The 27549-nt window shown below is 49.3% G+C and overlaps 1 protein-coding gene across 7 annotated transcripts in view; it reads right to left on the minus strand.

The window, feature by feature from the left end:
• Positions 1 to 27549, minus strand: part of VAV2 (vav guanine nucleotide exchange factor 2) — a 119220-nt gene that overhangs the window by 12770 nt on the left and 78901 nt on the right. For 4 of the 7 annotated variants that reach the window (XM_064394114.1, XM_064394110.1, XM_064394111.1 and 1 more), the window contains exons 4-15: positions 22430 to 22498; positions 13699 to 13801; positions 12268 to 12282; positions 11530 to 11628; positions 10154 to 10222; positions 9475 to 9575; positions 6319 to 6418; positions 5015 to 5110; positions 4300 to 4368; positions 2066 to 2152; positions 436 to 521; positions 28 to 160 (exon numbers count right to left, since the gene is read on the minus strand). In XM_064394114.1, the coding sequence (XP_064250184.1) occupies positions 28 to 160; positions 436 to 521; positions 2066 to 2152; positions 4300 to 4368; positions 5015 to 5110; positions 6319 to 6418; positions 9475 to 9575; positions 10154 to 10222; positions 11530 to 11628; positions 12268 to 12282; positions 13699 to 13801; positions 22430 to 22498 (1027 nt within the window). The remainder of the gene's footprint in view (positions 1 to 27; positions 161 to 435; positions 522 to 2065; positions 2153 to 4299; positions 4369 to 5014; positions 5111 to 6318; positions 6419 to 9474; positions 9576 to 10153; positions 10223 to 11529; positions 11629 to 12267; positions 12283 to 13698; positions 13802 to 22429; positions 22499 to 27549) is intronic. The other 3 variants (XM_064394112.1, XM_064394113.1, XM_064394115.1) reach the window with 1 other exon arrangement.

Consider the following 27549-nt stretch of genomic DNA (forward strand, 5'->3'; position numbering starts at 1 on the left):
TCCAGAGCTAATCCTTAGTCCACCTACCTTCTTAATGTCCTTGTTATTCATCGGGTCATCAGTCATCTTGTGGAAGAGCAGCTCAATAATTTCCTTCAGCTCATAATTGTATCCTTTCCTTTTGCAGACGATCACCACTTTATCAAATAAAAATAAATACCTGCCCAAAGCAAGCAAATAAACAAGCAACCCAGTCAAAAAATTTAAACATCCATTAAATTTCCAAGGGGAAATCCATTAAAAAATCCAAGGGGAAAGATTTGGAAAGCTCTGAGGAGCTCCCCAGCTCAATGTTCAGTGCTCGTGCCCTGCTGTGATTCCACACTGATGCTGGGTTATGGCAGTGAAATTCCAGGCAGGAATTAAAGACACGAGGTCAAGGGGAATCATTAGATGAGGGCATGTTTGGGGACACTGGGGACAGGGGCCACTCACCTGTCCTGCTTGGTGTGGTTCACTATGGAGCGCACCTTGAGCTCCCCGTCGATCTTGGGCCTCCCAAACTCCTCCAGCTTCACCTGCTGCAGGAAACAAGGCAGGGCTCAGGCCCAGAGCCAGCCTGGAACGCTGCCCTGGGCAGGAGGAACCCCAGAGCTGGCTGGAGTCACCCCCCAGCCCTGCCTGAGCTCCTGGGAGCAGCAGCAGCCCAGCAAGGAGGGGATGTCACCCTCAGGTCAGACGTGACACACAGGTGATCAGGGTCCAAGAAGAAAAAAGTTTTTATTCTGTGTGTTCTCCAGCTTATATACACTTAACAAAGCATGATCTTAAGTCATTAACTTAACAAAGTATGATCTTAAGTCATTAACTACATATAGTTATATATATTCTGTATATAACTATATTATATATATAGTATATATATTATATACTATATACTATTATAGTATATAATATATATACTATATACACTATATACTATATATATATAGTTAATGACTATATATAATATACAATTAATAACTTATTGTATTCATTGGTGCAAAGCAAATTATCTTCCTGTGTTTAAAACTTGCCTGGACAGAGCTCTGGGCCTGCCCTGCCCCTACTGTGGCTCAAAGGAGAAGAACAATTTGTTTTTGTGTTGTTTCTGATGGAAGGAAAGCCAAGCCTGGCAATAAGATATATATATAAATAGTATATATACATATATATATATATATAGTCATTGACTATATATAATATACAATAGAATAACTTATCCTATTCATTGGTGCAAAGCAATTAGCGTCAATGTAATTGGCAAAAGTTTTACAGAAATTTAATCATCTAATAATTACAGAAATTTAATAAGGCACATGTACATATCTACTTATGCACGTAGCCTAGCTTACAAAAATGTTCATGTGTCTGAGGGAGGAGGCTCCAAGGGGAGCCTGGCCATGAACACAGGCCCAGCCCCCCAGGAACCCCCCAGGGCAAGGCTCAGCAGCCCAGGCAGTTTTGCAAACCCTCCCCACCTGAAATAAGCTATTTTTTCAGAGGTTTCCATAAGAATTAAGGATTTTTGTCTCTGTTAAATAACCATAAATTAAAAGTTCATTGTTTCCAAATGAAGCCAAGGCTTAAAGCCCCCAAAGCCAGCACCCCTCCAGGTCTGCTGAGGCACAGCAGCAGGGCTGAGTGTTTGACACCTCTGCAGTTTGGAGGAGGAGTTCTCCTTAAAATACCTGCTAGAAATTCTGGGGGTTTGGCGCCTTTTTACATGAGCCCTTCTCCTCCCCCTTCAGTTCACCTCTGTCCTCTTAAAACCAAAAGAAAATCTCTTTTTAAATAGGAGCCAGATAGGCAGCTTGAGGAACTTCTGTGTCCTCCCTACACTAATAATGTGAGAAAAAGCTGAAGAAACATTTTTAGCGTAACACCAGAAAGAGAGGCCACCCTCCATCCCAGCCAAAGCAGTTTTGTGATGGAGCATCCACCTCTGGGCTATCAGCAAGTCATGAGAGAGTCTGATCACAAGGGGATCTTTCAGCACGTCAGAATAAGTAGTAATTGCCCAAAAAACCCAAATACATTAATAATAACCAAATTAAACCGGCTTCAAGAGGATTTTCCAACTTACCAGGTTTTCTATAGAGCTCTGAAATTCACTTATTTTCTTCAAAGTCTCTTTGTCCCTCTTGACTTCATTGATGTACATGGCCAAGTCCTTAAAAAAAAAAAAAGGGGGTGAATAGTGATTTTTACTTTACAGTACCTTACCCAGGAGAACAAACACGAGCCTGGCTCCCTGAATCCCTCAGAATTCTGAGCAGCCTGGGACAGGTGAGGCTGCTGGTGCTCCCAGAGCCAGGCAGGTGCTGCAATGTTTTCCATTTCCCAGAAGATGGCAATGCATGAATCCATGGCAATGCAGGAATCCATGGCAGCACAGCGATCCCAAACCCCAGATTTTCATCCATCAAAGAGAAGGAGCCATCCCTTCCACTGGAACAACTTCTTGCACCTTTCAGAGTGGATTTGCTGTGCCTGTTTGCTTCTTATCTGCTCCCTCCTTGACCTCAACAACAGCTCTTGTCAACTTGGATTAAATCTGAGCAGGGATTTTTTAAGACATCCCCCCCGGGTGAGACCTCGCTCAGCTCCCCAACACAAGGAGGGTTAATCACATCCCATAATCACAGATCTACGTGACAATACTTGTAACATCACCAGGCCAGGGGTGGCAGGGATGGTGATGAGAAATGACACAACCAAAAGCCTTCTGAAGCAGGGAAACACAATCCCAGGGAAACACAATCCCAGGCAAACACAATCCCAGGATCAACCACGACTCAAAACAACAACCTGCAAATGCTGGTTGTGGAATTTCACTGGGAGCTGCATTTCCCCTACCACCCCTGGGACCTCAGTCCTGCATTCTCAGGCAGAGGATTGGTACCTGCACCAAAAAAAACCCCACCACAAATGATTTTTTTTTGGTGCAAATCCTGCCCTTGCCTTGCAAAAGCAACTGTTCAAGCCAAATAAAAGGGAGCTGAATCCCTTTGGGAATGTCAGTGCATCCACCCCCCTGCACAGCCCTCACCCCAGACAGCAGCAATGTCTGCTGCCTGCCAGCACAGCAGACAGAAAGGCTGGACTTGTGATGAAAGACATCACTTGGAAGTTAAGCCTTGGTTTACAGATCAATTAAAACCAAACTGAATGGCTCCCAAACCCCCCGAGCCCAGCGTGGTCAGAACTGCTCCCACACTCTCCTGACGATGGGGAGGAGAAGAGAGAAACATCCCTGATGGTTATCAACATCCTCCTGCAGCAAATGCTGAGTGTGCAGCAGAGCCAGAGCAAACACACATTTGTTTTTCAGCAGTGTGCTGGGTGAGGAGGCCAGGGCTGAGCTGCTGTCACCAGGCACAGCGTTCATCTGAGGCCACAGCAGCAGGCTGGCAGTGCAACGTCCTTCAAAGCACCTCAGCTCCAGGGAGAGCCCCACAGCAGCCCTGCATCCCTGGGCTGGCAGGAAAATGGCTGGGAAGGTCACCCAGCTTATGTAAGGGCCAGGAAATGCAGCCACGTTAGAAAAGCCAGAGGTGGAAAACAAAGTGACCACGAGCACAGGGATGAACCCTGAGGTGATCTCCAGAGGAAAAACCTGGAGGTAATGAGCATCCTCCAGTCACAGTGGATGTGGTGTGAATGTGTCTGTGGGGAGACATAACCGAGCCAGGAAACATTTGGATGATTCTACAATTTGATTTTTTTTTTTTGTTGCTGATGGTTTTCCTGAGATTTTGGGGGCTCCAGCTAAAAGCTGAAAAAAAACCAACTCGAAGCAAAGCAAACTGCTGATGCCAAAAGTCATCAATTGTTGAAAACACATCTTCCCTTTAACAAAATAAAATAAAAAGGTGGATTAAAGGATTCCCACCCAGCACCTGGCTGACAGCACCCAGGGAATGCTCCACACACGCAGGCTCCCATGGCTGCCACACTCCCTGACTTGCTGATACCTCTGGAGCTCCTCCAAATCCCTCCCAGCAGACACAAAAGCCGGATCTGGCACAGCCTCTGCACACACAGCAGCAATCAGGGAAGAGTCCCAACTTGTCAACAAACCCCAGCTCCCCCCTCTGCCTCAGGTGGACAGTGGTGACAAGGGATCTGCTGTGAGGCCACCACACCAGGTGACAATCCACGCACACAGGTGTGCCCAAAAGGAGCAGACCTTGCCTTCCCTCCAGCTGCTCCTGGGTGGATTTTAAACCCAAATTTTTGTTCCACAGAGCAGAGGGATCCTGAGCTCTGCTGCAGCCCAAAGCCAGCACAGCCCCCTCCCCACTTCACCTCCTGTACCTGCATTGCCTCCAGAGCCTCCTTCAGCTGCTGCTTCTCTGGCCGGTCTGAGGAATGGCTGAGCAGCTCCTGAAATAAAAACAAACCAATAAAATATTAAATAATAAATATCAAATAAATAAAAATTAATAATAAAAATTAATAATAAAATAAAATTTAATAATAAAAATAAACCATAAAAGTAAACATAAATTAATAAAAATAAGGAGTTTGGATGTGCTAGGAAAGATTTCCAGACCCTGCTTGCACTGGACAGGGTCTGCCTGAGTGTTGGCAGGGTGGTGACAGGGATGGCAGGGTGGCTGCAGGCATTCCAAGGGTGACTGCAGGGATGCCAGGGAGGTGGCAGGGATGCAGGGATGCCCAAGCAGGCAGCTGTGGCTGCAGGACAGGGAACACACCAAGGGCTGGTGCTTGAGAGATCTGTTACACGGAGCTGACTGGAGGAATTTCACACATAATCAGATTATATGCAAGCTTATTTTATGTTCATTAAGTGCCTCTCGTGGCTAGCAAGTGCAGAATTACCCTGGGTCACCCTGCTTTAGGAGACAGCACAAATATTATGTCGTGTTAAGTAGCTCTGGTAATTATTTCATTTGAAGGGGAATAAAAATCCTAACCCTTGCTCTGCATTTGGCAATGATTCACCCTCCACTGACAGAGGTGAAAGATGCTACAGCAGAGAGAGAAGTGCCAGTGCTGAAAAACTTACTTTTAACAGGAGATGGTACTTCAGAACTCTTTGCATTGGAACCACCAGCAGATCTTGCAATTTGAATTTCCCATCCTGGACCTTTAGTGTGCATTCCTAGGAAGGAGATCAATAAATCAGTAGTGAGAAAACAACAGCTTCCCACCTAAAACAAGTCTCTGAAGTCTTGAGAATGTTTGTTTGGCTCCTGTGAACTCAGTTCTGATGCCCACAGACCTGTGGTCCTTGCAGGCACCGAGGGCTGAGCTCCCACCACAGAGGTTACCAGGGGCTGGACCCTAAATTCCAGCCACTGCCATGCAAATGAGCTGCTCCAGCCTAATGAGATGCTGCTCATTAGGGCACTGTATGAATGCTCCCAGACCTGGGGAAATGTCAAACGAAACCCATCTGCCTGAGCCACCTCCTCTCTGAACCAAGCCACTGATTTGTGAGGGGCTGGCACTGAGCATGCAGCCTGTGGCTCTGGAGTCGCTGATGAGCATTAAGTCATTAAGATGAGCTAATTGTGGTTGGAGGAAGTTTTGCCACCGTTACCTTTGCCCAGACCCATTTTCAGCCCCCCTGCATGACAGAGCTGCCACAAGGGAGGGAGAGACAGCAGAACCAGGGAGCAACTGGATGCACCAGCCTTGTGAGACACAGGGAGCACATTTTCCACAATTCCTAACTGCAGTTTTACCCCTGGACTGGGTTCACACAGGGAATCAAAGCACATTTGCAGGAGGTGAGGTAACACGGACAGACAGCCCGGCAAATTCCGATTAGCATCAAGAGCAAAGCAGGAATTAGAGCTGGGTAAAAACGGCAGCTCAAACAATGCAGCCCTTCTGGGGTTCCTTTCATTCCCTTAATGTCTGGATCAGCCCCTATTCACACGAAGGAGCCAGGGCAGGAATTCTGGTATTTGCCTGGGGATTTGGGTTTGCCTCTGACGGTCCCCGATGCTGCTGGTGGCTTTGGAGAACACGTTGCTCCTGGTTTGGGGATGCCCAGGGCCTGCACAACTCAAAGATCTTGTCCCAGCCAGTCCCACTCAGATAAAGCCACTGGTTTGTTTTAACTTGGATAAACTTGGGGAGGAAGGACAGAGTGAGGGTCTGGTGAGGAGATAAGGGAAAAACGAGGGGCAGGACAGGATAACCCCCAGCTTTGCTCCCTCTGTGGCAGCACAGACACACTCTGACACCCTTCTTCTCTTCTGGTCAATCAAACATTCCCCAGACTCCATCCTCAGCTCCAGCAGGTCCTTCCCAAAGCTGGGGCAAGGGCTGGGGGCAGCACTCAGCCCCCTGCCCACTCACCTCCACCTTCTGCCGCACGTCCTCCCGGTTGGCAAGGAGGTGGTTCAGGGTGTTCTGGGCATATTCCATGTGGCTGCAGTACTTGCCATAAATCAGCAGCCTGGAGGGAGGAAAATCACAGGTTTAACTGGAAATGCTGGCAGTTATAAGCTGTTATAAAAGATATATAAATGTGTGTACAGCGAAAGGCCGAGGCAAACAGCTATTCCCCATTTCACTGCTTAGCAAAGTGTAAACACTCTTTTATTGTGTGGCTTTTTGACATTTAAATTTTCAACGTTTGAACAATTAGAAGTTTCCGGAGTCTATGGAGGTGATTCAGCTCATGGTGAACAGAAGGGGCTGGATGGCCAGGGCAAAGAAGCCTGGTTTTAGATGAGATAGTGGGATGAAATTCTTCCTTGTGAGGGTGGTGAGGAACTGTCAGAAGTTGCCCAGAGAGTTTGTGGCTGACCCTGGAATTACCCAAGGCCAGGTTGGACGGGGCTTGGAGCAATCTGGGATGGTGGAAGGTGTCCCTGCCCATGGCAGGGGGTGAAATGGGATGGATTTTAAGGTCCCTTCCAACCCAAAACACTCAGTGATTCCATGATGGCTCTGTCACATTTTAGAATCACATCTTCTTGAATGTGCCACGGGGACCTAGAGATCAAGAGACTGGATAATTGGGAGAAGAATGTTGTCACAGCCTTTGGAAACACAGTGAAGCTCTGCATGGACACCCTGGGCTATAAATTTAAACACTGACAAAAAAAGAGCAGTTTTGTCATGGATTCCCCCTTTTCCCTCACTTCCCTCATTAATCCTGCCTGACAGGTTTGGGTTTTCTCCCCCTTCCTGGCTGTTAACTGTGCTGCTGCTGCTGAGACACATCTTCCATCACAAACTGCACCTCATCCATTATCTGGGGGCCTCATCTCTCAATGGAGATGACCTGGGAACCACTGACCCAGCTGCTCCATAAACATGGGACATTCACACCCTGCAGGGAAGTGAATAAAGAGATTTATGGAGCCACAGCCCCGGCAGAGCCGCAGCCAGTAAAGATTATTCTTCCACCTTTTTCCCCTGACAACTTCTGCAAAGGCACAATAATATCTACCTTGCCAACATGGGGAGAGCTTCAAAAAGGCTTCAGGAGCATTAATTCAAACCTCTGGCTTCCAGAGGAAGAGATTTACAAACTATTTCCTTAGAAAAGGCCCCTGCAAAGCCAAGGAGCAATGCCTCATTTTGCCAGAGTGTCTCCAAGGATGTGGAGGGCAGCAGGAGCTGTTTGTCATGGATAGATTTGATGGAGGAAGGTCCCATACTCAGGGAACAAGTGGGAACTCTGGAGGTCCATGTTCCCTTCTTGGTGGGACAACTCTGCCTCCCCAGCGAGTTCACCTTCTCCTCCTCCTGCACTGAAATCCCCTTGCTGTAAAATGTGGTGTCCCTCACTTTCCTGATGGAGGAAAGGACTCTGCCTGTTTACATCAGGTTGCTCGAAACTCTTCATCCCCAACAATCTGATTTTCTCCAAAGTAAAACCCTCCTTGAGCAGCAGTTTCCCACAGCACTGATGTCCCCAAAGTCCCCATGGACTGAAGAGAGCTTCAGATCCACCATCAGCACCTCACAGCTGCTGGGGCTCCTTCCCTCACACCTCTCCAAGGCTTTCAGGTCCTTCAGGAAGTTGTCTGCAAGCTCCCTTAGCCAGGGGGTCAGCTGCTTCACCCATCTGCATGGAACTCAGCAGCTCCAAGCATTCTGCCAGCTCCCACCAGCATGTCAACAGAAGAAAACATTGATTTAATGGCTCAAAACCCAGCCTCGTTCTCCTTCACAGCCACTGCACCTCCCTGGGCAGCAGTGTCACCTCCACAACCCCTCCTGTGTCCCCTCCCTGCTCCCTGTGTCCACAGCTCTGCCCCAGGGATGCACTGGCATGCACGGGGCTGAGCCAGGAATCAGGAGATCAAAATCACCTAAGTGAGTTTTATGAGTATTTCGAAACTATTTGCATTCCTCTATGAAATATTTTTGTAATTTAACCCAGAAAAAAATGCCCTTTATAAGAAGAGGCCCCCAGAATGATGGAAGATGTGACCTCACGGTGTGTTATTAATGCAGATGGTATTTCTGCAGTTATTGACTTCTGAATGGCATTTCTGTGTCTAGACACTGGTTTAATCACAGTGAAATAACAGCCTGGCACCATTCCACAATGAATCACCCTTTGATTAGTATTAAGGATATTAAAGGCTTTTATCAACCTTATCTCTGCGTGCTGGGGTGCTCCTGCTTGCAGCTGCCAAAACCCAGGATTGATTCTGTTTGTGACAGAAACTTTCACATTTATTCATCGTGCAGAAGGTGCAGGATGAGCTCTGTGCCAAATATGAGATTCTTTGAGAGTGAGGAACCACTTTGATCAAAGCAGGAGTCACCCCACCACATCACAGCCCTCTGCTGCTTGCAGAGACCACACAAAACCCCTGAAGGCCACTGAGGTTTTACTCCACTCCAGCTCATCTTTATCCCCTCAGAGGTGTCCCCACAATCACACTGGATATTCAGCCTCCTCGGGGATGCTGAGCTCCAGAAAAATCCAGGGAGGGGCTTGCAGGAGCCCCACCACTGAGCCTGGTGGTCACAGGGGAGATGTCCCAGCCTCTGCCCTGGATGATCTGACAGTTGTGGCTGGATTTGGCTGCTTAATGTCAGCTCTCAGTGATGTTTCAGCTGCCTGAGAGAAGTTTGCTGTGGAGGATGCAAACCTGGGCTGCTGTGAAAGGCATCTCTGGAATCACAGAATTATTTATTATTATTTAAATACCTCTGAGTCCAACCACCAACCCAGCACTGCCACTAAACCATGGCCCTGAGCACCACAGCCACACAATTTTTGGACACTTCCAGGGCAGCCTGTTCTAGTGCTTGACAACCCTCCCAGTGAAGAAATTTTCACTAATATCCATTCAAAACCTGCCCTGGTGGAACTTGAGGCTATTTCCTCTTGTCCTGTTGTTACTTGAGAAAAAAGACAGATCCCCACCTGGCTCCAACCTCCTTTCAGGCTGTAGTAGAGAGTAACAAGAACTCTGTTTAAATCTCCACAAATAACCCAAATCTGTTCAAACTGGAGCTGCCTGAAGCCTGGGATTCCTTTACCTCTCTTTGAACTCCAGGAACACTTTTGCCAGGCTGCTTCCTCCAGACATCATCGAGACATCGATGGCTCTCAGGAAACTGAAGTGCACTTTAATTAGGTCCTAAAACCAAGCAACAGTCAACACTTTACACACATTCAAAGCAGGTGGGCAAACAGAGCCCAGAGAAATGCACATTCCCTCCTCCATCAGGCAGGGGTTTCCCTCTTTTAGGTGTTTGTAAAGAAAGTTGTTCTAGTGGAGGGCAGCCCTGAGTGGCCTGGAGGACAGGGGTGTAATTCCAGCAGTGAGAAATGGCCCAGGGTGGGGAGGGAGCAGGAGATGGGATGGAAGGAGTGGAGGAGATGAGGTTTTGACCTAGACCCTGTGCAAACCAAAGGAGAAATAAATCCCTTCATCACCCTGTGCCCAGATCAGCTAAAACCCAGAGCCCCAGCCCTGAAACATCCACTAGATAGAATTGTTTTCTTTCCTAGAGTTCATATATTCCCCACCTGTAAAACTGAGTGTTAAAGAATGCCTCCCAAAGCAGTTTAAGCTCCACAGCACACGAAAGGCTGGAGCTCTCCAAGTGAATGCACAAATCCAAGAGGAAATCAGAAAACCTCCTCCCAAGCAGGGAGAGGGCTGAGCTGCTGTGAAAAGAACAAAGATTTAAGGCACAATGCCCACGGTGTTACCTCCAAATTGATAAAAATAGCTTCCATGTCTTGGGGAGTCAGTACCAGCCTCAGGGGGTTCATGTAGTTCTGCAAGAGGGAAATGGAAAAGGGATTGAGGTACTGGAGAACAGGGAAAGAGGTGTGCAAGGGATTTATAATTTCACCTGGGCAGGTTTTCATGGGCTTAAGCACTTGCAAAGGCAAAGGATGAGCAGGGAGGGAAGTGGGAGGCAGGAATTCCATGAACGCATCATCCCTGAGCTCCCACAGCACTTCCAGGGGTGGGAAGGTGCCAGACCCCCACCCGTGGGTGCCCACAGCCCCTTCCCCTGCTAAAGCTGCAGCAGTGGGTGAAATGCACTCTGCAGTCCTTGGCTGCACTGAAGCATCATTCCAGCCCTTTATCTCCCTGGAATTCTGCCCTTGAGAAGGCAGCAATGATGTGATTACATGGGCAATGCCTTTCTGAACAAATACATATTAATAGGAACATCTACGTGACTTGGAACTGCAAAAAAACCCCAAATACACCAAACCAAAAGGGGAACTTCCACTCAAGACACCACCAGGACCTGCAAAGCCTTTGCAAGCTTTAATTGATATGAAAGCAATAATTTAACCCTTCCTTTGTCCTGAACCAGAGGGCTGTGGCTGTTTCCAAGGAACAAGGGTTCCTTGGAAACAGAAATGACAAATATATTGGGACAGTTTCCTGGAAAATGGGAAATGTTTCTTCCATTCTTCCAGTTTTGCTCACAGCTTCTCCAGGGGAACTCTCAGCAGACAGAGGGAAAGAATGGCAAAAGGGGAGGAAACAAAAGCATCAGGGTGATTAGAAATGGCAGCTTGATTTTCATTGTTGTTCCTCCTTCCTGCTGCTTTCCTGGGAGCAGGAACCACCTCCAGGCTCCATCCATTGCTGAGGTGTTATCCTTTTACTTGTTTTTGAAAGAAAGGAGCCACAATAATTCATTAAAACCAATTAAAACCCCCACGAATTTAGGCAGCACAACGTTCCTTTTAATCCAATTAGCTTCAATGGTAAGACAGCACAGCTTCAGCACTCGGAATAAAGGAATTATTCCGTGGCAATCAGAGTGATAAGAGATATCTGCAAACACAGCTCTTATCAGCAAACTCGGCCTGGCTGAGCCAGGAGTGGGAGATTCTCACCCCAGGATGGGGGGGACACAGCAGGAGGCTTTTCAGCCTGCTTCTGATCTGCAGCAATCACCCAAAAAATGCTGCTTTTGGCTGGGTTTTGTGGATTCCCCCTCCTCTCCCATTTTCCTCCATCCTGCCCCTCACATCTCCCAGCTTTGGGAGCAAGAACCAACCCAGGACAACTCATGTGGGATCCAGGGCTGCTGGGGAAAGCAGGGCTCACTTCTCACCTTTTCTATATCTTCAAGGGTTTTGTAGTATTTGGCCTCAGTTTCTTGGATTTCTAGCAAACAGCAGTTCCTTTTGTCATCTTCTGTCATTCCCATTTTCTAGGGAAAGGAAAAGTAAGGCATGGTCAGATGGTCCTAAAGGTGGTCCAGTTACAGCAACCAAGCACAAATTTGGAAAGTCAGGAGAGAACCACTACTGGTTTATGCCAAAGGGAACCATTTTTATCCAAAAAATGTAAGGAGGAACCCTGGCTGTGTTATTAAATATGTTTCAACATGGAAAAACTGCATTTTTTGCATTTATTACAGCCACACCACTAAAGACTATCAGCTAAAGAATAATAATAAGAGATAAAGGCTGATTTTTTTCCCTTTTTAAATTTTTTTTTATTGTTTAAGATGAAACTCACAACAGATACTAAATGGGTCACAAATAACACGTCAGACTCATACAAATCCCTGGCCAGGGTTGCCAGTTCTCCTGATTTTAGGTCAAATCTGATAAAATGTGCTTTTCCCAAAGCCCCAACTCGTGGAGTCACTTCTGCTCTGTAAAGCTGGGACCACGTGTTGGGAGCTGCTGCACTTGGCAGGGCAGAATGTGAATTTGGGAGGGAGTTCAGTGATGGGGTTTTATGGATCATGCACAGGAACAGAGCCCCTCTGTCCACCCCCTCAGAACTCACAGCTGGGACCTTTCAGCTGGAGAAACCCCAGATTTTAATGAATTCATCTTACCTGCATGTATCTAATCTGAAGCATGCAGAAATACAAGAAGCCATTAGCATCACACACTTGCTGTTGCAACAAATGTTACCCAAAAAGTTCAACTTTTGGGCAGATATATTAAATATAGGCTCTTTTCCCCAGGGAAGTGAGAGGGACTCACAGCTCTTAACTCCAACACTGCTCAGCAGAAAACACAAAACAACGTGGAGGGGACAGTGAAAAATTGCCAGTTCCACTGACCTTTATCCTTTATTACCTGGCTGCTGGAGTTTTCCCCCATTTTTTTCCCATTTATGCAAGAAATTCCCACTGAAACCTTTTCCTGGGGCAGTTCTTGGGCCAAGTGGCTTCTGCAACTGGTGGAGACCAACGAGCTGTGCTGCCTTCAGATCCAAGCACTTTGGCAGGATCAAGGGGAATATTTTGGGCTCAACTCCCTGATTCAGGGTGGTTTGGTGTGCAGGGAGCTCCTCCAGCTGCAGCCAAGGTGTGAAGGGATGGAATGAGGGGTTTATGATCTTTGAGGAAGCAGAGCACAGGCATCCATGGATGCAGCCCTGCATTGCCAGGCTGCAGCCCCTCGTGCTGCTCCAGGGGTTGAATTGATCACTGAATTTGTCCATTGATCCTGCTTTGTTCCAGGGGGGGCTGAACTAGGGGAGAGTAATTAACGACTGAACAAAGCCTGGGGGAGGCAGATATTGGAGGGGAGGGAGAAAATTTGAAAGGTCAAATTTCAAAGGTCACAAATTTCACACTGGGACATAGGTAGAGAGGTGGCTGTGGGCACTTTGGGGAGGTACAAGGGCCACCAACACCTCCTTGGCTCATCCGTGGAGTGTGATATTTGCTCCAGAGCCCTTGGAGATATCACAAGTCCCTCCACGATGCTGCCCATGCCTCACACTCAGGCTTCTCCAGCAGCAAAAGCTTGTTAGAGGTGACAAATGGGGACAGCTACTTGTCCCTAATGGCACACTGGTCCCTGCTGCCCCAGAAAGCTCCACTGTAAACATCTTCCTGCTGCAGGTAGGAGCAGCAGGCAGAGACAGCTGCTGGATCCCTGACACACAGATCTGTCACCCTGAACTAAAAATACCAGTGGCACCTCTGGCTGACGGAGCAGGCGGAGCCTCCCCAGAAAGGCTGGAGTGACACAGCCTCAGCAGCAGCAAAACCCTATTTTTAGCTTATCTTTTAGGGCTTATTAGGTCTCCCTTTCCCTTCCTCCTCCCCAACTCCTGCAGATGACAGGCTGGGCTGGGAAACTCCTCGGAGAACCCCTGTGGGCTGGTGCCATCCCAGTTTGGAGGAGCGACTCAGAGCAATTCCCTTCCCTGCGGCATCACCTGCCAGTGGCACGGAGTTCTCTCCTTCCTGGAACCCCCTCCCTGCCCCTCCCAGCGAGGTGTGGCTGTGAAAACACAGCTGGGTTGTTACCATGGGCTGCTGAACCTCCACTCTGATGATATCCTCGTAGATATCATCGCCCTCATCCTCGCAGGGGACGCAGTCGTAGATGTCCTCGCCCAGATCGTGTTCGCTGCAACGAGAAGGAGAAGGAGTCAGGGATAACACCCAGGGGAAGCTCACTGCCACTTCATCAGGCACCGAGGAGGGAGGAGAATCCCAGGAAGAGACGAGAATTCAGCCCCTGCTCTCTGTTTTTCCCGGATCAGAGCCCGCTGCACATTTCTTTCCGCTGGCTGGAGGCTGGAAAAGGCAGAACGCTGCTCGACACAAGCAGGGATCACAGCCAAGAGTGGCTCTGTGCCCTGTGCCAGGCTCTGTGCCCTGTGCCAGGCGTGCCCACGATGCCCACAGCACCACGGGCTGCCAGCTCTGCCCCTGCAGAGCTTTTGCTCAGCACTAATGGGCCCAGCTGAGATGGCTCTGCCAGCCAAGGCAGAGAGACCATCTGAGCCACCAGAGCCACCAGCTCCAGCTCCACCTGCTCCAAAGGGGCCCACAACCTCCCTTCAGCTCCTCTTCAGGACCAGGAGCAGCTCTTGCCTCAGTGACTTTATATCATGCTCAGAGAATTCACTTTAATAGTTGGATTTTGGTCCGCTTAAGGCTCTGTGTTCACTCTTGATCTGATTTTGCTTTTCCTCACTGAAACGTTTCCTTCGTGCCAAAAAACCATCCCCATCCCCCAGCCAGGGCTGCAAACTGCTGTAGGAGCCCAGATCCACTCCAAGCAGGAGCAGATATTAAACAGATTAAGCAGATATTAATCCAATGTCTCTGAGCAGTAGGAGAAGCACCCCAGTCCTGATGAGCCAACCCTGGGCTGTGCAGGACCCACAGCAATGCCTGGACCAGCCCTGGGCATTCCACCCAGGTTTAAACGCTCTGCATCCCCTTTGTGAGTGATGCCCCAACTCCCACAAAGCCCAATCCCTGCCCCGATGGGTGATTTTTAATCCAGCACTTCCCAGAGGAGCAGGAGGCTCTCCTGACCCCCACAAGGCAATCTCACCAGACACCCAGCTCGGTGGGCAGAGGCCAAAACCAGCATTTACAGCAGGGAGAAATTAAGCAGCAAAACGTCACATTTTGAGGACCAGCCTCACCACTTTGGAGCTGCCCCTGCACTCCCAGGCTTCAAAGGCATGCCAGAGCTGTAGAGCCCATTTGTGCTAAAGGTGATGGTGCTCAGTAATTAATTATCATCTGAGCCTCCACGCCCCTCCCAGGGGCTCCTCAGCCTCAGAATACTTTTGAAAAATTCAGCCCATATTAAATACCAATTAACAATAATAATTCCAGTGCTTAGATCTACAGGTGCTGGCTGCTAACAGCCCCCACTGAAGTCAATCCCACAGGATCAGGACAGTGTGAAATGCTGGAATATCAAACAGCGTTCGCATATTTTACGAGCTGTGTCTTTCAACAGGGGTATTAATTACACACAAATAAATTTAGGTGTAAAGCTGTGCTCCAAGTGTGACACTCAACATCTCTCTATTACATATCAGGGAGCAGCAGAGCACATCTGCCTGCAAAACCAGGCTGCTTAAATATGGCTCTTTCTATTTATACAAACAGATTTATTCAATAAAAGTTTGGGGATTTTAAATAAATACACTGGCATGATGTATCCATCCCATTCTTCCCGGGTGATGCATTGCAGCTGCTGCAATAATGCCCACTAATAGCTGGTGATCCATCTTCCCCCTCCCAGGCGTCGCCGTTATTATCTGCACCAATATTTATATTCTCAGCTCTGCTCCTCTTCCACAGCCAGTCACTCCCAGCTCCTGATGAATCTCCCTGCCCACACCTCTCGGGTTGCTGGCTGTCTCTCCATACATCATTTCCATGGCTGGAGGGTTTTTGGGAACGTGTGGTTGGGTAATGGCACGGGCAGGAGCTCAGCTGGGTGAGGAACTGATGCCTTGGGAAGGCAGAGCTAGAGCAGAGGCTGGATAGAGTTAAAGAATAAAGCAGGGATTTATTAAAAGCCTCAATGGATCCAACTTGGGCAGCACGAGAGCCCAGCCAGGGCTGCACCCAAGATGAACCAAAATGGTCCCAAAATGAACCCAAGATGAACTAAAATGGTCCCAAAATGCACGGCCGCTCACGGGGTCTCTTCCTGGGATCAGCTCTGCTCCATGTGCAGATTGCAGTTCATTGCCCAGTTCCAGTTTTAGCCCCTGCAGTCCCATCCTGCTTGTTTTCCCTCTCCAACCCGCGTTGTTGGTGGTCTTGGGCCTGAGATTTGGATCATTTGGTCCCCAGCTAGAGCAGGAATTGTTTTGTCTCCCTGCTCTGTGCAGAGAGCTCACCATCCCCTCATATGAAGCTCAGAATTGCACACTAAAGCAGCACAGAATCTGAAAAATATAAAAGCTGCTGTTCCTGGCCTGGACAAACTCTCCCTCCCCAAGAAGTCATGAGCTCTGGAGCGTGGTGGGCACACACTGGGAGAACCCAGGTGACAGCACGTGGTGCTGAAGGGGTTTCACAGAATCATTAGGGTTGGGAGAATCCTTCAAGAATATCTGCTTCAACCTGAACCCAGCACTACCAGCCCTCAGCCATGCCCCCAAGTGCCAGATGGGTTTTGCTCAGTCAAGGGCTGAGACTGGAGAAGGATGGATGCTCCAAGGCCTTTCCCACCAGGAAAGAAACTCCTCCCAAGGAACAATCCAGCAGATTTGCCCACAGAAGTGCCAACAGCCCTTGGACAGAAACGCTGTCCCCAAACGTTTGTCCTGCTGTCACAAACGCTGAGCCTCACTGCTCCAGCCCATCCTGGTGCTCCACAGCAGAACAAGCCCTTCTCTACTCCAGTTTCTGGTTTTTGGGAAAAAACAGGAACTATTCCCACATCCTGGGGACACCTAGAAAGACACCTCCACTCCAGAGCTCTGGGGAGTGCAGCAGAGTTCCTCAAACCCGAGAGCCGTGGCAGTATTACAACATCACCATGGTCCAGCAGTCTGTTATTTATTAAAACACATTCTCAGTGCATCTCTGAGAAACACCAGAGGCTGCCAGTTTTTATGGAGAGCAGTAAAGCACGAGGATCAGCCTCTCCTGGAGCAGCCCAGGAGCAGCCAAGCTCCTGCAGGGCCGTATGGATGTTGACATCTCTGCTTTGCACATATTGATCCTCACCTAAGCCTGTCAGAGTTGAAAATACACACCCTCCCTGTCCTTAAAACAGGGATTGGGATGATTTTAGCCAGTGGAAAGCTCAGGACACACTGAATTCAGGCAATAAATTCAGCATCCCAGGCGTGTCACGGGCAGACGGAACAACTTGAGCAAGGAGAGCCAGATCACCTCATTCCTCACAAAGAAAAGCAATTTATTCCTTCAATAAAAGCAGCAGAGTCTGCGAGTTACCCGTGGGTATCAGAGCCTGTGATCTACTGCTTGGATTAGGAGATTCATTGACAGCTCTGGGGTCAGGAAAGGGATTTCAGCCGCCCTTCAGAGGGAACGCCAGCGTTTGCAATTACTGTTATTAGGAAGGATCCAACCAGCTTTGGGCTGGCAGCCTGTTGCCGAGCCAGAAAAGCCGATAATGAATAAAGCTTTTCATATCTAAGGCAATTTCAGGCAAAAACAATGCTTTTGGCTGAGCTCTGCCTCACTGGCAGTGCCTGCTGTGCACTAACACCCACCCGGCCAGGCAGCAGCCGTGCCAGGGAGCAGCTCCCAGAACTGAGGCACTGCTGCCAGGAGGAGGGAAAGGGAAGGACAAATCCATAGAATCACAGAACATTTGGGGCTGGAAGGGCTCATGGGCACAGTCTGTGATGCCCCCATAAATGACATCATGGAGGGTCCACCACGCTGAAGGAACCCTGCAGTCATCTCTGCAGTGACACTGGGGGGAACTGGGGAAGCTCTGAGGGATTTCAGGGCCACTGAAGAGCCTCCCCAGCCATAAAAGCTGCTGTGGGAAGTTGATGAGTTTGTAGCAGCCTCAAGAATTCAAGGACAAGCCCTCATGACAAACCCACCACACCAAAACTCCCTCCAAACCACGCTGAGGAAAGAGCCAGAACCACCAGGAACAGCAAAAGAAAGAGCAGGAGGGGACAGAAGGAGCTAAAATAAGACAACCAAGAGACAACCCCAAATCTCCAGTCCTGTGACCAGGGTTAAGAGCCAGAAGACCTCAGAGCCACCACAGGTCCAGGCTGGGAGATTTGCAGGGTCTCTGAGGCTGCTGTGAGGCTCCAGTCCATCCCAGTAATCCCCAGTTTCCCATCCTCACTCTGCACTCACAGCTATAAATACACAGCTCCTCCAGCCAACCCCCTCATTCTGTCAGAGAGGACAAGCAGAACCCTAAATTTGCAGCACATCTGGCAGGTTTGTGTTTCAGGGTGAGGGAGTGCAAGCTGGAGGACTCGAGATCTTGCAGGGTTTTAATTACTCAGACTGGACTTGGATGGAGACACTCATCTGGAAACAGCAGAAGCTTTTTCCCATCAATTCTGCTCGGGTCTTACATTCCCCATTCCAAGTGGAACATTCTGATCCCAAGAAAAAGACTCAAACAGCCACAGTGACCAGTATGATCCCAGAAATGGCACAAGCAGGACATGTAAAAATCAATAGGAGTGACACACAGGGGACAGACACATTTACAGGCACTCTGGCTCAAGTGCCCTGCACCACAGAGCCATTTATTTGAGGGGTTGTTGTGCCTGGTTTGTCCAACATAAAAATAATGGGAAAAGTGGCAGCTCACTTATCATCTCACCTTGGCTCCTGCGCTCGTTACTTTTTTTAATGCATTGGAGAAATTCTGCTGATCACAGCACTATTTTGGAAGATGTGAGGGGGGCAATGCTGGTGAGAGTAGTGAGAGAAGCAGGAGAAACTTCAGCAAGAAGCTGAGCCCAGAAGAGACATCACTTGAGAAATTGTACCTAGCAGATCTCCTTCTCCCCTTCTCTGGGATGGAAAGGTTGGGAATACACAACTACCCCAATAAATTTGTTTGGGATAAATTCCCAGTGAGCTGCAGCTCCAAGCAAGAGCAGGGGATATCAACATCAACCTGTGGGACAAAGCTCTCCAGGGGCAGGGTTTGGTGGGGACCTGCTTTGCCTAAAACACTTACTTGGTCCTTTATGCAACACTACAACTCCTCTCCTCAAATCAAATCTTCTTCAGAAGAGAAAACAAAGGTAAAAGTTATGCAAATTAAATGTTTCACATCAAACCATTCACAGAAAGTCTGCCTGACTCTGAATTCTTCAAGCAGCCAACAAAGAACCCAAAATCTGCCCTGTGTCATCCACCTAATTGTGCCACTGCAGAGGGACAGTGCCATGAAGTGGAGAAGGTTCATCACAGAGAAGGCTCTGGGGCTGTAAAGAGGGCCAGGATTAATCACTGCCATAAATTTAATGAGACCAAATAACTGGAGAGAGCTCAAGTGGCAGCGGAGAAAATTTAGGTGAAATGTTAAGTATAACTCTGAGGTACCAGGATGGTTTGGAGCAGCTGAAAGAGCCATAAAGGGGGATGGAAAAGCAGTTGGCAGGGCAGCAAGGTGGATAATTGCCTCCTGCCATAGCTCCCAGCAGCCACAGCCATGTGGGAAGCAGCAGCTCCCCTCCCTAGGGATCTGCAGGAGCATCCTCAGGACAAGGGTCACTGATAATCCCTGATAAGGGGGCACAGGCTCCAGAGGATGAACCCACACACTGCTGCCGCTGCTGCTGCAAAACCCAGCTCATTTCATGGACAAACTCCCCCTAAATGGCTGCTCCAGGGTCTGGCATGGGGCTGGCTGGAATAAATCAGGCAGCAGAGGCCAATTGTCCCTTTACAGCTCCTCACAGCATCGATCAGGCAGCACTTGCAATGCAAGCAGCCCCTGCCATCTGCCCAGGCTGGCTGCAAGCTGCCATCTGGCCCAGGGCACAGCAAACCGAGGGGCCAGAGGGCTGAAAGCAGGGAATTTGAGAACTTCCCAGCTCCCCTGATAGCCTTTTAGCTTCCCTTCCCCTTTCCATCACCAATTGTTTGGTGTTTTTTTTAACTAAATAGCTGTTTCCAGGCAATTATGTGCCTTGATCTGCCTGGCTGGGGGATCTGTCTGGAGCTGGGATTAATCCCTGCACCACCCCAAAGGTGAAAGCACAATGGGGTCACCAAGGCTTAAACATCCTTTAAACACAGCAGAACCCCGTGGCTGCCCCATGATTTCACACAGAGCTTGTTACTGCATGCCCTGTCCAGTCCTGGTTTTTGTCCCACAGCTCCTCCCTGCTGGGAGAGCTCTCAGAAGGAAGGTTCCCACTCTTTAGAGCATCATGGGGACAACAGGGACAAAGCCTGGTTCCTTCTGCTGCCCAAATCAGCACCTCCATCACAAACATGTTCATATTCTAAAGGCTCTGCAGCACAGGAATTCAAAACCTCAACGTGGGGACACCAAACTACTCCACTCAAGCTGAAACAAAGCATTCTGTCATTCTCCAGAAACACCTCATTGTCCAGCCCCAAAAATATCTTGTTAGAACCAACTCAGAGTTTATCCTGAGCTTTTTCCCCAAAGAGAGCTCCCTTTGGGGGATTCCTCTCTCCCAGGGTGAGTTGGTGGCACAGAGCTCACCAGGGTTGTCCCTCCTCACCCACCCCTGTCCCCCTGAGGCCTGTGGGGACAGCAGAGTGGCACCTTGAGGTGACAAATCCCTGCTGGTTTTAGAGGCAGGGCTGGAGCAGCTCCCTCCCCACACTGGGTCATTTCCCTGCCTGCTGTGGAAATCACTTCCTCGCCTCCAAAAAAAAACCATTTTGGCTGCAGCCACATCTTCCCAAGGCTGCTGGATCATCAGCAGCACTAAAGGCAGAGATGCTGGATGGACTGAATCACTCCCAGCAGTGAATGCTGCCCTTGTTGAGCTGTTTGGAGAGGGCAGGAGCTGAGAAAAAGGAGGTTTCTCATCAGTGCCACAGGCTGTGGGGCCTGGGCACACCCTGGGGCTGGCACATTTCCAGCCAGAGGAAATGCTCCAGGGGAGAAAGAGCACTCTGCTGCAGGCAGCAGGAGCAGCAGAAGTCAGGCTGAGGGGTTCCCCAGGGAGTTTTGGGGGTTTTTCCAGCTGTGGGTGAATTCTGACACTGTTTTGTAGGCCATGTTCTCGTGCACTGGGAGGGCAGGCCTGGATGAAGGAATTTCTGCAATCCCTGCTGATTGCAACATGCCTGTCCCCCACGAGTCCCACATAAGATGTTAAAAACAGGATTTTTCAGATAATGTGAAAACAGGGAAAGTTAAATTTGGAAATCTGGGACAGAACAGGGAAATCAGTTGAAATAAACCTCCAAGTTATCTGATGGACACCACAGCCCCTCTGACCAAGGGGCAAAGAACAGTTGGGAAGCTTCCACCTGGTCACTTTGTCCTCAGCAGACTGGGACAAGGAACCAGTCTGGGAACCCACTTCCAGCACCAAATAACCAATAAAGCCGGGAACCCATTTCCAGCACCAAATAACCAAGGGCAGCACCCCTAACCTGCTCTTTCTAGGCCAGCACTGCCATCCCCACCAGCATTTGTGTGAGAGTCCCACACAAATCTCTCTTCAATTAAAAGCATGTCTGTGTGTGAGAAACAGGAATTTTAACCCCAAATATTAAAGGGATTTTGAGAACTTTTGGAGAGGGGGCACAAAAAATGCTATTCTTGAAAGGATCTCTTTCTTGGTTAAAATTTTATTAAACTGCAGCTGCTGGGAGCCAACAGCAAGCAGGGAATTCCAGGGCACTCCGTTCCCTCTGCTGGTAATTTATGATTTACTTTTGTAATAACTGAAGCCATAAGGAACTCATTGGATTAAGGAGTCTTATTATTTATGTTGTGGAACAATAATATTTAACTGCATAAAGCCACATATCCACCCATGCACTCCATCCCTCCATATGTAGCAGACTGCACTTCATAAGCAAAACCCCGGCTTGATGGGAATGCTGCCATTGAATTCCAATAGTGCCTGCACTTCCCCGTGTGTGCTGCAGTTCAAGGTTGATTTTAAAAGCCTGTTACATCACCACCACAGGCAGAAAAGCCAGATAAACACAGACAGAGAGAGCAGCAGCATCACCCCACGTCCCACCAAGGACAAGCAGGACGGGTGTCATGGCAGGATGTCATGCCACAGCCCTGGAAATGTCCAAGGCCAGCCACTTGGGACAGTGAGAAGTGTCCCTGCCCACTGCAAAGGGGTGGAATGAAATGGTCTTCAAGGTCCTTTTCAACCCAAATTATTCCCTGATTGCCCCAGGCCAGCTGGTGGGGTCCAAAATCACACACGGGGGTGCAGCTCCATGTGCCAGCACCCAAAAAATGCCATGGGGGGAGATGGGTACCTCACCCCCAGAGCTGGCTTGGATCACCTCAGAGGGTGAATTATGTGCCAGGGTTTTGGGATTTAGGAGGAGTTAGGGATTCCCTGGGCTTGGCCCCTTTCACCCCCCACCAAACCACTCCTCAACTCAACCTGATTAAAAGTGACACCGCACTAGAAAAAGATGGACTTTTGTCAGAGCACAAAAATCTCCTGGCCAAAGGATCAAAGCAGCCGTCCTGGCTCTCCCAGCCCTGCTGTCAAACTTTATCTGCCTTTGCTGGAAACCCACAGCAACTTTTGCCTCAGCCCTCCCAGGAGAAGGTGAGGCCACTCACTCTGCCAGCTCCTCCAAGCTCCGGTACACGTCATCGTCATTCTCCGTGGTCTCCTCCGAAGGGAAGGGCCTGGCAAGGGAAGGAATGACAGGGTTATATTTTATGTTGGTGCCTCACCCCTCACAGCAGAGCTCCTGAACTCAGCCCAGCCCCGAGCATCCTGCTGAGCAGCACAAAATATTCAATGCAAAGCCATTTTTGTGCCAGGGTGACACCAGCTCTGCTGCTTGCCGAGGGCACAGCTGGCAGGGCTGGGCAGGAAGGCAGGTGGGGAGGCTGGCTGGGCACACAGGGCAGCATTTGGGCACCAAAATGAGCAGCTGCATGGTCTGACAGCACAGCACCTCAGAGCCCCCGTGGCCGAGCCCTTCCTGCTGAGCTGGTGCTGCACAAAGAGCTCAGGAATCTTAATTCCAGCCTGGTGTTTGGATTTGCTGGGATGGAGAAACACCTTCTCCTCCAGCCCTTCCACCTGTGAGCTCCTTCCCTGCTCGGCCAGGCTCTGCACTGCTTCCATGGAAGCACCTTCCAGCAATCCCAGTGGAATCACTGACTCCTCATGAACCCCAGGCTTCCTCATCTTAACAACTTTGTGACAGCTGAAAAAAGTTAAAACTCCTGGAGATGAGGGAAAGGACACCAAAAGGGCAGAAAGAAAGGAGGGGAGAAAGCAGATTAAAGGAGCGAGGGAGGGAGTGGGGGGAATACAAGAATTTCTTGGCTCATTCTGAAGCAATAACCAAATAATGTATGAGGGAGACGAAAAATACTGTTTTAATTAAAGCCCACGTATTATTGCTGGCTCAGGGCCAGGCTGGGCTGGGGCTGCTGGGGCTGGAGCATCCCCATGGGCACAGCCAGCCTTGCAAGGGACAGCACAGGAACACAGAGGGGTGGCAGCAGGGCAGCTCTGCCCATCCCTCCTGGGCACCCTGGAGAAGGCAGGTGAACCATGGGCATGGGACACTGGAGGAGCAAAGCTGGCCACACCTGAACCTCTAACTGCCCTCAGGAGCAATTCCCTCCTCTTCCCTCCCTGCCCATGATAGATTGCCTCTCCTGAAAGATTTAATCCATGGCCTGGTTAGCCCCCGAATTTGCTATTTTTGGATCCTTTCACTGGCATTCATTTTCTTTCTCTCCCCTGCTACACCTCAGCCTTCCTTAGGTTCTTAGTCCCACAGCTCCTATGCTTCCAGAAAAGCCCTTCTGTCCTACTGCTGAGGTTTGATGCTGCTTCAATCCCAACATTTCAGACTTTGGCTGTTCTCAGTGCATCATTTCAGGGGAGCAGCTCCAGACCAAGCAGTTTGAAGCAGTGCTGAGCCCAGCCATGGAGCAATTCCAGCCACCCCAGCCACCCTGCCCTGCCACAGGGAGCCCCCAAGGTGTGTCCATGTGCAAGGTGCCAACACAGGAGGGAGTCAGGCAAGGGCTGCAAAGCTCTGGCAAGGAGGCACAACTCAGAGGTGACTTCTGCTTAAACATCACTTGTCACAACAGCAATAAAAAATCCACCACAAGGCACGACCTCCTTTCTTTCACATGCATATTGTGCTCTTAATCTCTGAGTGTTTCCTTCCCCAGTGCTTGCCATGCTGGAGAGAAAGGAGTAAAAGAGCCATAAAGAGTATTAAAATCACATGGACACATCCCCAGCCATAAATCTGGGCTGGAGGTGTAATTGGCTCCTGTGATACAACCCCCCATGTAAGACAAGGAGGCAGAAAAGGGAGAAAAATGTTTTCTAATCAGGGTTTCATGGGGATGCAGCTCCCCTGGCCCTCCCAGCTTCACCTTGACTGCTGGTGAAGGCCCGGAGTGAAAGTCAGGGCAGGGGAGGAATTAATAACCTGTGTCCCTGCAGTGGCAGCTAATGGCTAAATAAGGACTCACAGAATGCAATTAGAGGGAGAAGTCACACCGGGGTGAGGATTACTAAATGGACCATCCCAAATCTGGAGCTGAAGGGCAGCTTTTGGGACAAAGCCTTGGCTTTTTCCTCTGTTCATCCCTTGCTCTTCCCCAGGAGTTCTAAGTGCAACAACACAATTTAATTTCGCTCTACCAACATCCACTATTTGAAATATTTCCCTACTTTTGACTTAAGCTCCCTTATACATCCATTTAGGTTCTTTTTTTTGTCACTGAACACACCTGAGCTGGCTGCAAAACCAGATTTGATGTGGAAGGGACAGAGTGGGTGAGAGGAACTCTGCTCTCACTCCCACCCCACCAGATCCCCATCAAGGCAACACAAAGAAAAGCCAGCTGGGAGATCTTTTAAGGCAGTATTTCTCACCAGCACGGGGTTTTCACTGAGAACCTTCCCACAGATCCTCCATCCAGGTGGGTGAAGGTGCTGCACCTTCCCCAGCCATGAGCTCCCTGGTTTGGGACCAATCTCTGGGTCGTCTTTTTTGGTAAAATGAGTAAAAATGTTGTCAGTCAAAAGATCTAAAAGCTCTGGGTTCCCTGGGAAATTGTCAAAGTCCTCCAGGCACATTGCAATTTCTTATGTAGGAGCACAGCAGAGCTGGGAATGCCCAGAAGCAATGAGCACTTTGAGGCCACTGAAACCCAACAGGTCTGCAGAGACCCCAGTTTATTAAAATTCATTTGAAAACGTCTCTTATTTCATATCTTTAGCTAAGCACCAGCTTTTTTTCCTCCACCACCATGCAAAACCACCTGCTGAGCCCTTCATCCGGGGCTGCTGTGGGCCCCACCCCGCTCAGATGAAAAGCAAAAGCCCCCAGTGCCATCCAACAGAGCTGGAACAGGCTCTTAAGAGATAACAAAGCTCCCAAAGTAGACTCGTGCACAGACAAACCCCACAGCAGTGCACAGCATCACTTCCAGAGATCAAAGGAGGGAAGGGGAGTGGGATTGATCTGATGGGTTTGTTTAGGGCTGAAAAGGGAAGACAAAACCAAGCAATTTGTTCTGGAGTTTGGAGTGAGCTGCTCCTCTGGAGGGCAGGACTTACAGCATGTGCCCTTGATCTCACAAAACATTTTGGCCATTTCTGGATCTCACAGAGCAGAGCCAGCCACAGCACATCACATCACCCACAGGGACAATCAATTAATATTTCACGAGGCACCTCATGCAAGAAAAATCCCCCCTTGCTCTCGGGTTGCCCCATGATCCCTCCCACACCACATCCTCACCGTCCACCCCTGCACAGGGAGCCTCTCAGCACTGCCTGGCTGCTCTTCCCTCTGAATTATTTAGCACCAAGAGCCAGGTAGGCTGCAATTCTAACAGCAATAAACAGGAGGGTTTATTTATTTATGAGCACATTGCAGCATCTGGGCTGCCTTGTCCTGGCTGGAAGAGGTGAAGCCAGCTCTTCACCTCTGCAGGGAGCAGAGGGGCAGGGATGAGGCAGCTTTAGCCTGATCATTTTGTACAGCAGCACCCTGGCCTCAGATCCGCGTGGGACAGAGCAAGGAGGACCCAGCGTGGTTTATTTACCACTTTTCCACTCTCCACTCTGATTTCTTGGGGTCAAACAGCAGCTCTGGGAACAGCAAGCCTGGTGAGAAGCAGAGAGGGAGGCAATGTCCCACTCAGGGCTCTCCATCCCAAGGAGCTGCTCCCACCTGAGGCTGCTCTCAGTGGAGATGGTCTGTCAGACAGAACTGCAAGGAAGTTTTCCTGACTCGTGCAAACCCTCTGAGGAGTATAAAGGAGGTGATTTCTCCCTTCCTGGAGGGGGATTCCACCCTCCCAGCACCAGCAGGATAATCTGCCCCTGTTTTCCTAAGTCCAGGGATAACACTTGAGTGCTTTAAAGAGCAGGTGGAGTGTGTGACACCCAGGAAACCTGAGCTGCTCCCATCTGCTGTCCCTTCTGCGAGGCATTTCTTCACTGACGGGGAGGACCAGAGCCTCAAGCTGCTGCAAAGGAGCTCCTGCAGCCCTGCAGGGATGGACAGGGCTGTGCTGAGTCCTCCTGGCAGAAAAATGTTCCCATGGTGTGGAGACTACAGGCTGAAATTGCAGCCTGCAGGACTTCAGCTGCCCTGGCTGGGGGTACAGAGCCCCTGCCACCCCTGTTTTGAAGGCAGCATCATGGCAATGCACAGAAATCCCACAGGACAGTGGTTTCACCCACATTTTAGGCTTCAGGCTGTGTTCCCATGGGAGTTTGGGAGTGGGGTTCTCAGCCCCACAGCTCCCATGCTTCCAGAAAAGTCCTTCTGTCCCACTGCTGAGGTTTAATGCTGCTTCAATCCCAAAATTTCAGACTTTGGCTGTTCTCAGCACATCATTTTAGTAGTTCCAACCTTCCCCTTTTCTTTTTTCCTCTCTTTTTCTCCAGGAGGACGAGGCACTGGGGATCACCCCATTCTTGTGGCTGTGCCCCTGTCAGTTCTGGAACCCTGGGCCTGTCACCCCGGGCACTCCTGGAGCTGCCCCAAGAAAATAATGTATTTTTCCAAGACTTTTACACACCACTGAAAATGCTTCCCTCGTTGGCTTCATGCAATTAGGCAGATTAAAGCGGCATTAATTTACCAAGAGGTGGCTGTGAGCTGACCAGGCACCAGCAAAGAGGTGACCTGGAGCTGCTCTCCAAGATGTGGTTCCCATCTGTGAAACAGGAGCAGCACCAGGCAATGATTTTGGTCAAGTGCTGTGAGGTAAAACCACCCTGTCAATGCCCCCAAAATCCATTTATATAAAGCAGAATAGAATAAATTCTCCTTGTGCAGAACAAGACCCATCAGAGCATACCAAAAGCTGCTGAATTTAATTAAAATCACACTTTTCTGTTACATTACTCATCTCTGGAAAGAAGCACCTCACAAGGCGCCAAATTTTAGACACATCCTCTGAAAAATTACAGTTTGCTTTCATTTGTGGTCTGGAACTTGCAGAAATTCTTGCAAGATGAATTCTGATGGAAATTCAGCAGGGCAGGAGCGAGTTACATCACCAGCTAACACAAAGATGATGAGGATGATGATGATGATTTTGCAGGAGAGCACTCGGTGCAGTGTCAGCACCCAGGGGTGAGCTGCAGACCCTGCTTTATGCTCAGCTCCAATCTGAACTGAGCATTTCTGGAGATGAGAAGACAAGAAAATAACAGCTCGTAGAATTTTATG

This window comes from Passer domesticus, chromosome 18 (genome assembly GCF_036417665.1).
Source record: "Passer domesticus isolate bPasDom1 chromosome 18, bPasDom1.hap1, whole genome shotgun sequence".
Taxonomy (NCBI): domain Eukaryota; kingdom Metazoa; phylum Chordata; class Aves; order Passeriformes; family Passeridae; genus Passer; species Passer domesticus.